The sequence below is a fragment of the Symsagittifera roscoffensis genome, chromosome 10 (genome assembly GCF_963678635.1).
Source record: "Symsagittifera roscoffensis chromosome 10, txSymRosc1.1, whole genome shotgun sequence".
In the NCBI taxonomy this organism is placed as follows: Eukaryota; Metazoa; Xenacoelomorpha; order Acoela; family Convolutidae; genus Symsagittifera; species Symsagittifera roscoffensis.
This window is the reverse complement of record NC_087071.1, coordinates 35,817,973-35,834,273: the sequence shown is the minus strand read 5'-3', so window position 1 is coordinate 35,834,273 and position 16,301 is coordinate 35,817,973. Positions and strand designations below refer to the sequence as shown.

Sequence of the window (16,301 nt, the reverse complement as noted above, 5' to 3'; positions counted from 1 at the left end):
CCGGGAATTCATAAAAGGATATGCGGGCAAGGTGTACCCGATGCAGAAGCTGATGCGCAACAAGGGGAAAAAGTTCGAATGGAACGATGAGGCACAGGTTGCTTTCGAGATTATAAAGCGGGAACTGTGCGAAGCGCCAGTGCTAGGCATGCCTACAGAAAAGGGCATGTATGTTCTTGACACAGATGCATCGGTAGTGGCCATCTCAGCAATAATGCATCAAGAGCAAGAATGGAATGGAAGAACAGTTCTCCGTCCCATTGCATACGGCAGCAAGGTCTTGAGTGACACAGAAATGAAATATGGCGCACCAAAAGCAGAAATGTTTGCAGTAGTCGCCTTCGTGGAAAAGTACCGTGCATACTTGGGGAGCGCTCCCTTCAAGTTACGCGTGGACAACAGAGCGTTATCCTGGTTGAAGACCTACTCGATGGATCAGAGTTATATTGGTAGATGGATAGTCAGATTGGATGGCTACCATATGATAATCGAACATAGGATGCGTGATAAACACCAGAATGCTGACAGCCTCAGCAAGAAAACTGAGTTCTATGAAAGATTGGAGCAGAAGCAGGCCAATCAGGCGGAAATAAAGGAGGGATTCTCGTTTTTGGACAAAGAAACTTATGAAGCGCTTCCCTTAACGAGATGGTTGGATAAGTCTGGACATCCAATTCCAGGGCATCCTGAGTTACCTGTAGAGAAAGCAGCCGAGATAAAGATCCTATCCAGGGAGGACCCGGTCCCCTTGGATCTGTTGCTGCGCTCGAATCTGGTCCAGCAAGAACTCTCTCGCATGAACATAAACAGCCTCTCATTATTGGATAGAACGGTGCAAGTCACACCGCAAGTGATGCGGATGCTGGGTGGATTGTTAGAAAGAGAAGTGACCAGAGATGACCCCGAGTGGACAGCAGCAGTGGCATCGCTAACAGTCAGTGAGAAGGTGAAGATCATGCCGTCCAGACGACAGCACGAAGAGAACAAAAGGGATTGTAGGACAATACTTCAGGAATCAGATGCTTTAAATTGACAAGCAGCAATGAACACACTTTGATTCAATTCAAACTTTCTTTTAATAAAATTAACTATCTTTTTTAACTGGCAATGAATAACCGTAAAAATGGCTTTTACGCAAAGGCCATCTTACGGACAGAAAGAACAGGGGAGCAGCAAGCGAAAGAAAACCGTCACCTTTGTGGACCGGGATAAAGAGGGTGAAGAGGTGGAACAAAATCTGCTGCAGGACCATTTGTCCGGGGAGACGGATGATGAAAAGAACCAGCGATCACAAGATCAACACCCGGGACAAGGAAATTGGTCCGGGGAGTCTGAGATAAACGAGAAAATTCCTGATGAGAAACAGGACCTAGAGAACAAGGTTTTGTCCGGGGAGTCCAGATGGATGCGAAGAAAGCACAGACATGATCTGGAGGAGAGCGCAGTCTCCAGCACAACCTCTTCGACGGATGATGATTCCCGAAACTCAGGAATGGATACCTATTCAGACAGGAATTCGACCTCGGGATCAGAACTGTCAGAACTGGCGATTCACACGCTACTAGTGGGAACTCGGGCGAGGGATCTGGACAGAGAGGTGTACCAGGATCCTGACAGTGATCGCTACCTAATACCAAGTGAAAGAGTCTTTGACAACGCAGCGGATGACTTAGAAACAATAGCAGTATCCAAGCGGTCGATGAGCTTATTGCCACAGAAAGAGGCAGTCAGGACTGATCTTCAACCGTTTCAGCAAGAAACACAACCGTTGGCGAAGATTTGGTGCGTTAAGATGGAAGAAGACACACATCAGCCCAACGAGCTGAATAGTCAGATGAGGGTCATGAAGACGTACTTGAAGGCGAGATACAGACTCTCGGACCTTCTAAGGGCGCAGAGAAATGATCGCATGACAAGCAACCTAAAAAGGTGGATAGAAAACGGTGCACCAGACAAAGGTGACCTGGAAGAAGACAGCTATAGGATCCTGAGACAATACTTCATGCAGAAGGAGGGGAGATTATATCTGAACAAGGACGGGATCGTGGCTTGCAGGAGAAGAGAAGAAGACAAGGTCTTATACAAATATAACGCGATAGTGTTGCCGCAACTCTATCAGACAGAACTATTATTCAGGTCGCATGATCAGATGGGCCATCAAGGGATCGACAAAGTGTATCAGAGGATCCTGAAGCGCTTTGAGTGGCCTGGAATGAAAAAAGCATGTGAGAAATGGGTAACAGCGTGCCTGTCATGCCAACAGGTCAAGGATCCAAGGAAATTATGATTTCCTTTACAATCGATTGAGTCGTCTGAATTCAACGAGGTGGTGCAGATAGATCACCAGAAGATATGCATGACAGACAGCGGTTATAACCAAGTCTTGGTCATGATAGATCACTTCACGAAGTATGCAGAGGCCGTGCCCTGCATAACTGCCTCGGCGGAAGAGACATGCGACCACCTGATCAACACGTGGATAGCAAGACATGGTTGTCCGATGACGTTTCAATCGGATAATGGAACAGCTTCCGTAGGAGAGCTTACGAAAGAGCTTATGAGACGCTCACAGGTCGCTCAGGCTCACTCCACGACATACCACCCTCAAACGAATGGTTTAGTGGAAAGACAGAATAGGACGTTAGTGTCGATGCTGAGAGTATACTGTTCCAGGTATATGACCGACTGGGACAGATACCTTCCACAGGTGATGGGGGCATATAACAGCACGCAACACTCCACCACTGGAGTCAGTCCACACATGATGCTGACGGGACACGAGAAGTCTTTACCCTTGACATTCTTCTACCCAGAGTATGAGGGAAAGAAAACATCTCCACAGGTTTACGTAAGGGATGTGATCAGACGTCAACAGGAGTTGAACGATCTGTGCAGACGAAATACTCAGCAAGCACAGGCAAGGCAGAGGAAAAGATTCGACATGAAAGCAGCTGGTGCAAAGGCCTACTCGGTGGGAGACCACGTATGGGTATTTCAGAACGTTATACCACCGAAAGGAACAAAGAAGCTTCTAAAAAGTGGAGGGGACCCTTCATGATTACGGAGGTGCACCAGGAGGGACGTTTTTATAGACTGAGTACTGGCCGAGCCGCCCACTACGAGAACATCAAGCCACACAATCCATCGACAGAAGACTGGTGTATACCTGCAGACATGGAAGAAGGGGATTATCTAATGATGGACCCTGCTTGTGAGGTCAATGAAAAAGGCACCAGGGAGAAGAACGATGGAAACGAAGTCGTAGAGGAAGGCACGGATACACCATTGGACCTGGATCCAAACGAACAGATCGAAGCGGACGATGAAACCTTACCCTACGCAGAGGAAGATTGGCAGGATCCCGAACAGACAGAGGTTCCCAAGAACTTGGAACCAGATCTTCCGTTCACGATGCAGACTCGTCAGAAGGACGGGACGAGACCAAGAAAGAAATACAATCCTTACGGTGACGACTTTGTAGTGGATAGGATAGATCTAAAGAAAATAGTGGAGGAAGTAGTGGGTTTAGAGGAAATAACTGTGTCACAAGACATTGACATAGTCGATGATCACAACGATGAGTGGGTTGACGACTGGTCGAAACCCGAGGTAGAATTCGACGATGAGCAACAGCAGTCAAATGAACAAGACCTGACGAACCTGCGTGTCTTAGAGTGGCTGAACGAAATGACATCAGACCCTAAAGAGACCAGCGTTACGATTCAAGACGTAGATCGTGAAAGCGCGAAATACATTAAGACCGAACGAGATGATCCTTCCTGGGCTGCCCAGGAAGGACAACTTCTCATTCCAGCTTCTAACCTTGACTTGATATCCGGTATGCGATCGACGGGGACGCCGATGGATATTTTTGTCCGGGGAGTGGGGGTAGGACTTACCCACACTGAAAACCTGATAATAAAAAAGTTGAGAATAGCAAGAGAAACAGGAGACTTAGAAGCAGAAACAAGCGAAGAACCTAAGAAACCTGACATAGGCAGGGTAGTTGAGTCATATTTTAATTTACCAAATGAATATTCTAGTAACATAATACTAACAGACAGTGATTTCATACTCACAAACAGAACATGTGCGATAGCAATCACCGCAGACATGAGTTTTAGGACAGCGTTAGCGGCAGATTTTAAGAGAGAATACAAAAACGTGGAACTCTTTGGAAGCAAAGACCAGGGATAGGGGGCGTAGCAGCCTTACCTCCGGCGGTGTCGCAGATACCGGGAAAGTACTTATGCTTCTTGGTAACGAGGGCGACAGAGAAGCAGCACGTGGACCCAGAAAACCTAGTCTTGTCTTTGACGAGGCTGAGGGACTTCCTTGTGGAAATGGACGTGAAGGAGCTCTCGCTTCCAGTGTGCGATCCAAACAGAGGAAGACTGCATCCTCGGGAATTGTACGCGCTTGTACACGTGATATTCTCTGATACGAACATACAAGTATATCTACACAAGAAATATTACTTAAGTATAGGCTGAGTAATGTGCGAAAGAGTGTTAGGTCAAAGACTAAGTTGCATATGATATGTGTGTTATGTTATGTTATGTGTTAGGTTATTAAGATCATGGGTAAGTAGGGGTTAGTGACCATGAACAACTAAATGACGATCTTGGGAATAGATCCAAAGTTTGGACTGTCCAATCTTAGGTCGAATTCCAAAATTTTAGAAACCAATTGATTTTAATAAATTTTAGGATAAATATCTTTTTGTCTGAACTGTCTTTAAGCAAATTTTAACGATATATGTTAAGGTGAAACTGACAAGTGTGACATTCGTGATTTCTTTTCTAGATCCTGATTGATCGTTTAAATTACTCACTTGAGTTAAATTATCAAATTGAATCAAATCAAACTTGGAAAGAACAGTATGGACAATCCCAAGCCTGGAAGATTTGATGAGGAATGGAAAGGACTAGGCTTAGCTCCGATGAGAATGAGAGGTAGGACAGAATTGCCTGAAGCCTCATTAATCCTGACCAGTGTGAAAAAGGAGATGAAAGTGGGAGGAATATTGCTGACGAGAACCTTCCTAGCACCCTTCGGCTGTGAAGAAATCAAAGTGGTCCATGGAGAAGAGGAAGATCAATCGGCCGGTACATTGCTCATACCGAGATTCCAGGAAGAAGCCGACAATGACGAACAAGGACCATCGAGCCCGAACAAGGATAAGTCAGAAGGAGATGACGGACAGGGTGGAAGCCGTCAGACTGAAGAACCCATGCAACAAGATCAAGCTGGTGGGGAAGGCGACAGGACATCGACAGGAGGAACATCCAGCCTGGATTTCAATATCTTCAGTGATCTTGAGAATAATGCAGACACGTTGGAAACGACTGAGCCAGCGGATGAAGGCATCTCGACACTGGAACCTCCGTCAGCCTTTGAGGAAATGAAACGGAATTTGCCGGAGAGCAGCTCTCCTGGCAATTCAAGAAATAACGACCAGAGAATCCTCATGGAATCACCTCGGAGGAGAAGAATAGAGGCCTCAGCCAGAGTACCTTTCTTGGGAACGCTGCCCGAAGAAGAATGGGAAGTACATCACCGAGACCACGAGAGTAGGACGGGATGTAAACTGGACAGAGTGGCGTTTATGGAGGAAGTCTGGACCGTGATTCAGAGCTATGGGACCCAGTCCATCCTCAAAACAGGTCTCAATCAACCCTTGATGATAGAAGTACTTGACAAGCTTGATGAGTGTGAAGGGAGACTGAGTGAGTTATTGATCGACTCAGCCACTGATGAGAGTGAAGCGAATTCTCCCATCAAGATGACACCGCAGGACGATGAAGGAGAGGTGGTGTACCTGTCAAGGACCAGGAGAGGGACGATGCGATCGAAAATGGTGATTGATAAAATCAATGCGATGAAAATGAAGTTAGGCAGCAGAGTGATGCCGAGGAGAATTGGGAAGACGAAAGTGGATTCAGAAATATCGATGAAAGCTGGTAACTCAGCGAAAAGAAAACGAGTCGAGGAAGTCATGGATTTGGGGCAAGGTGATTATCAATTGTCTGGCACAGATAGAGTATTAACTGATATAACGATGGTGCCACCCATTCTCATGGCGGGGATAAAGTCAACCGGTTATAAATCCAAAAGGAGTGACCGCACTCTGACTGGAGCAACCTTGGAAATGGAAATACTCAGCCAATGTGGAGAGAGCAAAATGAGGGACTTCAAGCCATCTCCCATGAATCATGGAAAGGGAAGTGTTTTAGGACAACTAGCACCAGTGGAATACAACCGACTAACCGTGTCGGAGACAGTGTCGATGGATGAACCCACCGGTGGATACATGGAGATGTTGGAATACCGAAACTCGGCTAGAGGGTATGTAATGGCCCTGGAAGACGAAAAAGCCATGGAGGGTTATCTGGAAATGATGTTGCAAGGCACCACCCTCAAGCAGAAGGCGTATGGAACTTTGGCGTCGTCTGATATACAGGCGGAAACGATCGAGTAGTTAGTGAGCCTTCCATGGAAAGCAGTAGTATTGAGGTATTTCGAAGAGGAAATGAGGACTACGCCAAGAATACATGCTCTCGTGGCAGTACCTTACGTAAGGACTGAGTTACAACTCAGGTTCGCCTGGTGCATGATGGGACTGACTCGCGAAGAATATGATTCAGAAGAAAGAAAGAGATCAAAAGAAGAAAAGGTTTTCCTTATGACGAATCTGAGGGATCTGATAGTCCAGGAGGGAGCAGCAGTAGCGTGTGCGAAGCGGAGAGACGCTCTCTGTTTCATTCGATTCCTGATAGAGCAGATTTCAGTACCTGCATTAAACACTTGTGTTAAAATGTTGAGGGAAGGCGATGAGCGAACGAAAGCCTTATTCTTGCTAGCACTGCTGGATATGCAGCAAAGTAAACCGATGAGGGTAAGCATGAAAGAACCTGAAGAATTGGAACCCAGGAAAAAGATAGACGAGATCAGGAGATTCTCAAACAAGGAGTTGAGACTCACTAAAGAATCTATGGGAGCATTGCCGAAATCCAGTGAATACTGTGGACCGATCAAGAAGAAGTCATATAGCTAACGTATCCGGGATTATAGGTATAGCGTACAATCCTTTCCTGAGTGAAGACATACGCGATTGCTTCTTTGATTATGAGCAGGCGGTGTTACTAAGATTCTGGACGTCCAGAATTGTAACGATTAAGAGCGTTAACAATCCACAGGCCAAATTGGGATTGGTCTTGGAAGAAGAGGTGACTGCACCTTCAGTACCAAAATCCGACAAGAGAGTGGAGTTTGGGTTGGGATTTGAATTACTGAGAACGAATTACACAGATGAATTACTGAGAATGTGCTTGATGGCAGTGTGGGAATTGATGAGGCCATCATGGTGTCCTAGTCCCAACGCTGACTCAATATTACGGGCGACACAAGACGTACAGAGGGAACTGAATGCAGACTGTAACCTGCGTGACCTCAACATCATATATAATGTGATGATAACAGCCTCTAAGAGCAACGGAGAAGATAAAGTGGAGTTGCCTGGCTGGGGACCAGAAGACTGGGTCAAACCTGGTAGCTGTCTGGCGGAAGTCTGTGGACTGGAGGGTCACGTTTGTGGAGGTCTAGACTGTGTGAAAACCCTGGAGAAACAACACAAGCAATTGACAGTATTGTTTGGAAATGTAGTGATGAAAGCAAGAACAGAAACGGAACTGATAGCAGATTGCCATGGAGGAACCGATGTGAATCTAGTGACTGCACTAGGATTCTACAGCATGTTTGGTTCTTTAGAGTCACTATTGAATCTAGAACAGAAACATGAGATGGTCACATCCATCAGCGTAGAAGTACTTCCAGGAGTTCTGCAGACTGAGCAGAAATATATAGGAAAATGGAGGGAAGCAATCGAGACAGAAATGAACATCAGACACAGCGAAACTCATTGTAGACCATCAGGAGCACGATATTTGGTGGGTTCAACGTTGGCTCCAATGTGCAAGAGCAGATATCCTGTACATTTCGTCGCTGGACGTGAAGAGTACAAGACCGATTGTGGATCAAGCCTTCTCAGTGCCGAAGTGTGTGAGATTGGCGAGAATGTCTGAAAAGTCTTACGAGTTACTATGTAAGATGTTCTCAGCAGTCCCAGAGAGAACCAAAGAAGAATTGGAGTCAATACTAGGAAAGAAGTTCATGGGATATGTGAGCGGGAACTTCAGTGACTTTGAGAAACAGAAACAGAGAGGATCAACTGTCACAGATTACAATGCAGTAGATGAGAATGATGAAATCCACAGAGTGATGATGGAAGTGGAACCATTGCTGGAAGCTTCGGGAAAACGTAATTGGAGGAGCATCATGTTGACGCATGACGAGTTTCCTTGCCACTGCTTGCTGCAGACCTGGTGGTATCCCAAGCGTAATATTCTGATGTTGATCTGGGACTCTGGAGAGCTGCTCTCCATGGGTTTACCAGATTCATCACAGCCCGTAACAATAGTGATAGTGGGAGTTATGATGGCGATACGATGGCTGGAAGCTCATGTGAGAGAAAATAATAGACAGGAGGCGCCGACGAGAGAACAATTGCGGAAATTAGATTGTCTAAAAGATTTAGATCTTTTTGAGACAATGTGCAAAGTTCTAAACATTCCGATGGAGGTGAAGAAGATATGGGCGAGAAAACGATTGATGCCATGGTTCAGAGCTAACATGACTGCATGGTTGTACGAGTATGCGAAAAAGCATATGTCGAAGCACGGCAGGGTGTACAGTGAATATCAGCTGGACATTGGAGCAGGAGCTTTCAAGCGAGCTCTCGTGACTCATCGGAATGCAGTGACCACCGCCGTGAAAAGAATTTCCAGGACGAGTGAGCGTAGTGGAAATGAGAAGGCAGAGATGCTGAAAGAAGATTTGGAGAGAAACGTGACGTTGTTTCTCCACAATAGTTTCTGCAGAAACAGAGAATCCAAGGTGGATCCCCTACCTTGCTGTAAGCAGATGGTAGAAGAGCAGAAGTGTTGGAGGACGGCTTCCAACAGCGTCAGGATAGCCAACGATGTGCTACAAGACACGGAAACCGAAAGTGCGGAGTCAGTATCACAGGAGGAAGAAATGGAACATTGACGAATGACCGAAAAACAAGATGCAAAATGAGACGAAATTAGAAGAATTTAGAAGTTTTAGAACTTCTAAACGACAAAAAAAAAGAAGAGAACAAAGGAGTGATGAAGAAAAGTTGAAACTCAGAATTGTTTTATGTGTGTGAAAAACTCAAGTGAGAAACCAAGCAACCAAGTTGTAATTGAAAACTGAAACATTTAGTTGAGTTTTGAAATTGTTGCATTTATAAATTTGCATTTTGATTTTAGTTGAAGTGGCTTTAGAGACACTCACTTATTATTTATTTAGAAATGCTTAAGGGAAGAGTATATTTAAATATTCCAGCCTGCATGATTGTTTTTAATCACTTAGGAAGACTGATCACTTTGTGGTGACGTGGAAGGCGTGAGTAATCTCTCGAAGAGGGAGATTGTTTCATTGTTCTTTCTAACCACAGAGTTTCTTAGTTTTAATATTTAGGACAATAACAAGCAAGATTTCCGAAGGGAAGAAGCATAGTAGGATAATTTTAGCTTGTTGGTTGGCAGGACTGTCCTGCAAGCCAACACCTTTTGAATCTAAGAGAAAAAGTTTTAATCGGGACATTGACACTGGAAGTCAGAAAATATGTTTTATCTTAGGTTGTATCCTCAATGTGCAGATTAATGAGAGAATTTGAAGGCTATAATGATGTAGTATGATGCCATTTATATTCTGCAGTGAGTCGATGTGACGTGGATAAAAGTAATTTCGTGCATTTTGTAAATTCTGTTCGATGACACTGTAACGATTACGAACATTGCGCGATTCAATGAGGACATTGACCGGACTGTCCGGGGAGTATGTGACATTCGACCAGAATGTGAAAAATGCAATCTCTGCAGAATTCGGAATTTTGGCAGTGGGCCTTCCGGATTGGTGGTTTTTGAGAACTAGGAGCGTTATTGGAGCGTTTGGCCGGACGGTGAGGGCTGGAATATTCTAGTATTTTAAAATTTCAAAAATTCGAATGATGACGTCACATTTCTGAGAAACGCTGAAACGGCCATTTTAACAAAAAACGAGAGAGAAAACACAACAACATTAGTTGCGCTGACGATAACAACGATAATCGTGATTGAAAAAACAGCAGCAGATTGCAGGAATAGCAGAGGACGTTCCGAGTTGCAACTATTGTGCTGCTACAATAGTTGCAAGGCCGTTGCGAACAACGGTGAAGGGTAAGAGACAGCCCTCCGGATCAGGAAGAAATCAAGATTAGCGAGCTTCATCCAGCGGATTCATCAATCCGGAAGGGTAAAGGAACTGAAACTTTTATACTGTTACATCAACTTTTAGCTTCCTGTCATGTCCTGACTTGAATTTAATTAATATCTGGATTCATTTTGATAAGGATGAGAAGCTAGGAGTTGGGGGGAAAGGGTTGATCCATCTTCGATGGAGATGATGATTTTTATCGACTGAACAAAAACAATAGTAATATAATAAGTAGTAGCCCTGTTTTTAGGAGTGACCTCGTGGTCTGGGGATACTGAGACCCAGCCATGAGCTCACTATTTGCATGTAATTAAGTTAATTTGAGCGTTCTGGTCGAAGCCGGAGAACAGTAACGTTTTTGTCGACCCGATGTTAGAAAGACCACCGAAAAGTACTGGCTTGGTAGAGACGGTGAAAAGCATGCAAAGCTCTGTTTAGACGCTAGCCAGTCGTCTTAAGACTTAGTTTTGTTATCCGTTGATATGTATCTTCCGGGCGAATGTTACAGTCAAATGCCGGACCGTTTAGAAATTGATGGGCCTCGGTCAAAACACTCAAATTAAAATTTAAAATCGAATTATAAAAATCAAAAACAAGGAACAATCTCACCCGAGCTCAGGTCCAGCGGCGCACCACCAGACTCCTCAAGCCAGTTCCAGTTTCCCACCTCCCCACAGAAAGCCACTTGACAGACCTGTCTCTAAAATCCCTCAGAGGGCGCTCCACATACAGGCACAAACATCAAACATAACAGATCTATTTAATAAGTTTATCAACAATTAGGCAACAATTTGGCCCATCAATTTCTGCACGGAGAAGTTTGGCATAGTGTTCCACCAAAGCCTTCAAAATATCATTGTCAGTGATAGCAATCTCAACAGAATGAAGGCACACTCACAATTCTTGACCCGAAAAACGCCATCCATCGCCATTAGAGACCCTGCGGTGAATTCCATTTTCTCAGCAGAAGACTTGGCATGGTATACAGCATGTTTTGATTTAAGCTTTGCTTGCAGTTTACACTCTCGAGCCATCATCGAATCAGTCGTTTTGCCTACCTTCATCAAGGCAATAAAAATTTTGAAATGTTCGTGCTTCTCTTGCACAATGTCGTCACTTGTTCATTCCACAACCAAGTTTCAGGTCTCCACTTGGGAGTTTTTGATAGGTCGCATAGTCAAATAGCTGTTGGCAACGAGTTCCATATCCGTGTCTATCGAGTGCCTTTTGGTAAGCACCGACAGGGGAGCCGACATGTCCATTCTTCTAAGCTTTGAGCTTGAAAATGTCAACTCTCCTACTCGATAAAGTCTCCAGCGCTTCATCACTTCTAGTTTTCAGGGTACTTACAATCCAAGTGAACTCTTAACTTACTCATGACCGGAAGCTTGCTCGAAACAGCGGCTGCTCTGCCCGAGCTCCAACCTTAGATTTATGTGCTGCGGAAACCTGGGTCTTCTCTGTTGGGGGCGCCGACCCCTAGTCAGTTTCAAAGTGGATCTGACCGCCCGACAGGTTAATCATCTTAACATGGGCCGAAAAGCCTAACAAAACTGGATGATGCAAATTGTTCTCAGGGTACTTACAATCCAAGTGAACTCTTAACTTACTCATGACCGGAAGCTCATGACCTGAGGGCACTGTCTTCGGGAGCGTATCACTTGGCCCATCAATTTCTGTCTATTAGTTTTTTTTCGAAATCTGAACTAAAAAATCTGTTTAAAAAAAAGTGAAAAAAGCTATATTCATACATTTTTAGAGTTGATTATGAGCGGTGCCGTTACTGCATCTTTGTGCCTTGAAGATGGAACAGTTTATGAGGGCAAGGTTTTTGGCTTTGCTCGGAATTGTTCCGGAGAAATTGGTAAGATACCGTTTGCTTTTTGCTCTCCTTAAAAATAAAAGTTAAAAAAGTTTGCCTTTATTTCTTAAGAAATAAAACGAATTCAACGTCTATTTAAACAATATTCAAATTTAATGCAATCCTGATAGAACAGCAACGGACCTGTAGGGATCTTATAACGTTACCCCAAATTAGCTTATTAATAAATATCAGTATACAAACACTCCCTAGTTGAACATTAAATACTCAAACTTTTGTTGCGGCTATCCTTGAATATATGAAATCTCATTCTCCGGAATAATACCTACTACTACTACACTTAAAACTTCGTAAATTTTGGGAAAGTCTTGTTTTTTAAACAGTGTTTCAAACTGGGATGGTGGGCTACACAGAAGCTTTGACTGATCCATCTTATTGTGACCAACTACTTGTTTTGACTTACCCTCTGGTTGGAAACTATGGAGTTCCCAGTGAAAAAGATTTGGACGAGTATGGTCTACCGAGGGCTTTCGAATCTGAGAAAATTCATGCTAAAGCTCTAATCGTGAGCACGATTGCCGAGGACTTTAGCCACTGGGACGCGTCCATGTCTTTGTCTGACTGGCTCTTCAGGCATAAAATACCTGGTTTAACTGGTTTGTGATTAAAAGCTGGAAAATTTCGAAATATTCTAGAAATCAGTTTCGAAAGCACTTTTTTTAAATCTAGGAATTGATACTCGCGACTTGACCAAACGGCTCAGAGAAAGCGGAACAATGAAAGCCAAGGTAATTTATAGGTTTTGAATTCTAGAATTTAAATGATCATTCCTAAATTAGCTGTTCAAAAACTACTGTTTTGCTCGCAGATCGTCTTGTCTGATACTCTGCCGGACTCATTGCCGTTTGTCGACATCAACCAGGAGAACTTAGTTGCTAAAGTCTCCACTAAAGTAAGTTTTTCTGTTATTGGTTTTTTCTTAGGCTTAATAAACTTCAATTAAAGGGGTTCGTGGACGACAGGTTTTGATGAAGCTAGCGTAGACTTTTTGTAATTTTTAGCACATTTGGCATGTAAACCCTGGCGGAGACGTCAAAGTTTTGGTTCTGGACTTCGGAATAAAGTACAACCAACTTCGTTGTTTAGCAGAGAGAGGAGCTTCTCTTACTGTTGCACCCTGGGATCATGTCCCAGATCCATCAAGTAAGTCAGAGAACAATCTAATTTCGACGAAAACTTCTATTGAAAAAAGAACACTTGATTTGCAAAAAATTTGAATATCTAAAATGTTGTTTGCAGCCCAATTTTTATTCGTCGGTCTTAATTGATTGAACTGATAAATATTTTTTGGCTCTTCTAATTGGTTTTTGGCTGGCAATAAATTTTTTCTAATTTCACAGAAAAGGCATGATAGTTTCTGGGATAAAAAGAACTCAATTGGTTTTGGTTTTACGATGGGTTAATTGAAAGTTAAAGTTTCTCAAGTCGAGGTATTTTTCTTTGCGAACGCAGCGGATATACAACGAGCGTTAGCAAAGTTTGTAAAAAAAGTCACTAAGTGAAATGTAGTCTCAATAGCACTAATATCTTCTTTTTAACATTCAATGAATTCTAGTATGTCGTTTTAAATAAGTTTTCGCCCCACATAAGGCGCCCCAACTTGAGTTTTTGAAAAATTGGAATGAACTAGTGGATCGAACACTTTTGTGTTTGTGGGTCTATGTTTTCGTCTTCTTGGTTGGTTTCTACAGAGCTTAATGACTGCCACAGCGTTGTATACTTTGTTCGGTTTTCAACAGAATGCGTGCGGCGATACGAAAACCGTTTTTTGAAAATTTGGCAATAAAAAGAACAAGACTGCTCGTATCAGGGCGAAGCCCTGAATGTTCCGACTGCCTTTTAAGGTCTATGGAGCAGTAATAAAATGAAAAATTCAAACGTAATAAAATAACATCCCCCCACACTTCATATTAAGTAGAAAGTGATAGATCTAAAAACACAGTCTCTATTGGGGGACCTTCAGGGGAGGGTTTTTCAAAACATTACGAGGCCAAACTGTGCACTGGATAGGCGCGCAAGTTTGTGTCTGTATGTTCCTGGATTTCAGAGACAAGTTTTTCAACATGCTAATTTTTTTCGGAGCGCTCAACGAGAATGAAAAAACAAAAAAAGAACAAAAGGAGCGTCCTTGTTCCAGAATCCGCTTACAATTCACAAAATATACAATTGGTCCTCGTAATGAAAACTGAAAAAAATTATTACAGTTCTTAATGCAGTTTTATAAAAAATCATCAATTTTTGTATCAAAACTACCATTACGAGGCCAAACTTGTTTTCAGAATGTGGGCGGATTCTGCAACCAGGCTGGGCAAAACGTCTTTTTGTTTGGTAAAACTCTTAGCGGGTAATTTATTTTAAAAAAATTATTGTTGAAGAGGCACCACGAGTCATTCAATACTAAAACAAGTCCCGAAGTTTTTACCAAAGGTACCCTTAGGTACCACCGGTGAGAACTTGTGTCCCTGTCCTATTTCTTCTAAAGATGCCCTAGGCACCACCGGTTGAAATAAAAAACACCACCATAATAGCGGAAAATACATGCAAAACTTGCAATAGCAATATAATTGCAAGAGAGCAATTTTTTGATTGCATAACATTTGGATGTAGAATGCATCTGACAGCAAAGTGCACCAAACTTAGTAATAACGCATTGTCAGGCATAAAGGAATTGGACATGAACATACTTTTACTGTGTAACACGTGCGTTTCGGCAAACCAACAAGAAAAGATGAAGTCACTACTGGCAAAACCAGGCCCAGTAAAGGAGGAGAAACTTGAAAAAATGGAAAATGAGATGAAGAAACTTAAGGAGACAGTCTCGGAAATGAAAAACATACTATCAAAATTAGCAACACAGCCAGAAATAACACCAATTCAAAAGGAATCAAGTTTAAGCACATCGGACAAAAACAATAACAATAACCAGACATTAGGAATAAGGATAAGAGGAGTAAAAGAGAGCGATGACAAGGATCCTAGAAAGCGCCAAGAACACGACTTCTGCGAAGTACAAAAAATCCCGACTCACATGGAGGTTGAATGTAAATTCAGCGACTTGATTAGACTAGGCCAAAGAGGTAATGATCGTGACAAGCGATACTTCTTAAACTGCCAAATGTATGGCTGAAACGTTTGATCTTATCATCAGCACGAAAACTGAAAAACTATGGAGCTCCAGTATTCATAAGCCAGGAACTAACAAACGAAGAAGACGCGATAAAAAACGAATCTTTAAAGAAAAGAAGAGAACTTATAGATCAGGTGCAAAATAAGAAAGACTTTAGTGTAAGGGATGGCAAGCTATTCAAAAGAGATGGAAACCAATAGATAGTGATATCACCAAAACCTGAAACAATAGACAACAATTGATTTAGACAAAAAGCTAATCTACTACTCTATAATCTCAGAAGCATCTTAGAATATTCTAGAATGCCATCCAATCTAAAAACATCTACGATATCATTTGTCTAACAGAGACATGGTTAACTGAAAATGTGACGACAGGAGCAATATTTCTTGACAAATTTAACATCCATAGGAATGACAGGCAAAGCGTTAACGGCAAATCAAAACACGGAAACACGGAGGTGTTATAATTGCGATAAACTACGAAATACCTCAATACTGCATACCCTGAACTTTCATTGACTGCCTAATAGTCAAGCTCTTGATCAAAAACCCCGTCATTATAGCTTGCATATATTGTGCCCCCAAAGGAAACGAATACCGCTGGTCGTCAAAAACCCTATTGAGTTTTCTGTATTTTATTAGGAAAAAACAAATAGAAGTAAATGTAAGAAACGTGATGATTACTGGAGACATCAACTTTGCTCAAACGGACTGGTCGACCCTAATCTCCTCTGATGAAGACGAACAGGCCTTCCTGGACGCTCTTGCAGAACGTAACTCTCGTGAAAAAAGACAATAGACTCACATCCTTGTATAAAACGGATCATCCTCCTTAACACGCAAAACTCAACCTAATTTTTAAAAATGATTACATCAGAGAAAAAGAAGTAAATGACGGCAATGGCTTCCAGGGTTTCTCATTCTCGAAAGCAAACTGGGGCGAAATAAA

At 42.9% G+C, this 16,301-nt stretch overlaps 2 protein-coding genes across 3 annotated transcripts in view; one reads left to right on the top strand and one right to left on the bottom strand.

The window, feature by feature from the left end:
- Window positions 1–11,116, bottom strand: part of LOC134855567 (probable E3 ubiquitin-protein ligase DTX2) — a 235,315-nt gene extending 224,199 nt beyond the window's left edge. The window contains exon 1 of the mRNA XM_063872108.1: window positions 11,101–11,116. The gene's annotated coding sequence lies outside the window, so the exon portion shown is untranslated. The remainder of the gene's footprint in view (window positions 1–11,100) is intronic.
- A 987-nt stretch (window positions 11,117–12,103) lies between these two features.
- The window catches only part of LOC134855137 (multifunctional protein CAD-like), a 66,007-nt gene continuing 61,809 nt past the window's right edge, over window positions 12,104–16,301 (top strand). For both annotated transcript variants that reach the window (XM_063871548.1, XM_063871547.1), the window contains exons 1-5: window positions 12,104–12,205; window positions 12,547–12,819; window positions 12,893–12,951; window positions 13,032–13,115; window positions 13,225–13,366. In XM_063871548.1, the coding sequence (XP_063727618.1) occupies window positions 12,109–12,205; window positions 12,547–12,819; window positions 12,893–12,951; window positions 13,032–13,115; window positions 13,225–13,366 (655 nt within the window). In that variant the 5' untranslated portion in view covers window positions 12,104–12,108. The remainder of the gene's footprint in view (window positions 12,206–12,546; window positions 12,820–12,892; window positions 12,952–13,031; window positions 13,116–13,224; window positions 13,367–16,301) is intronic.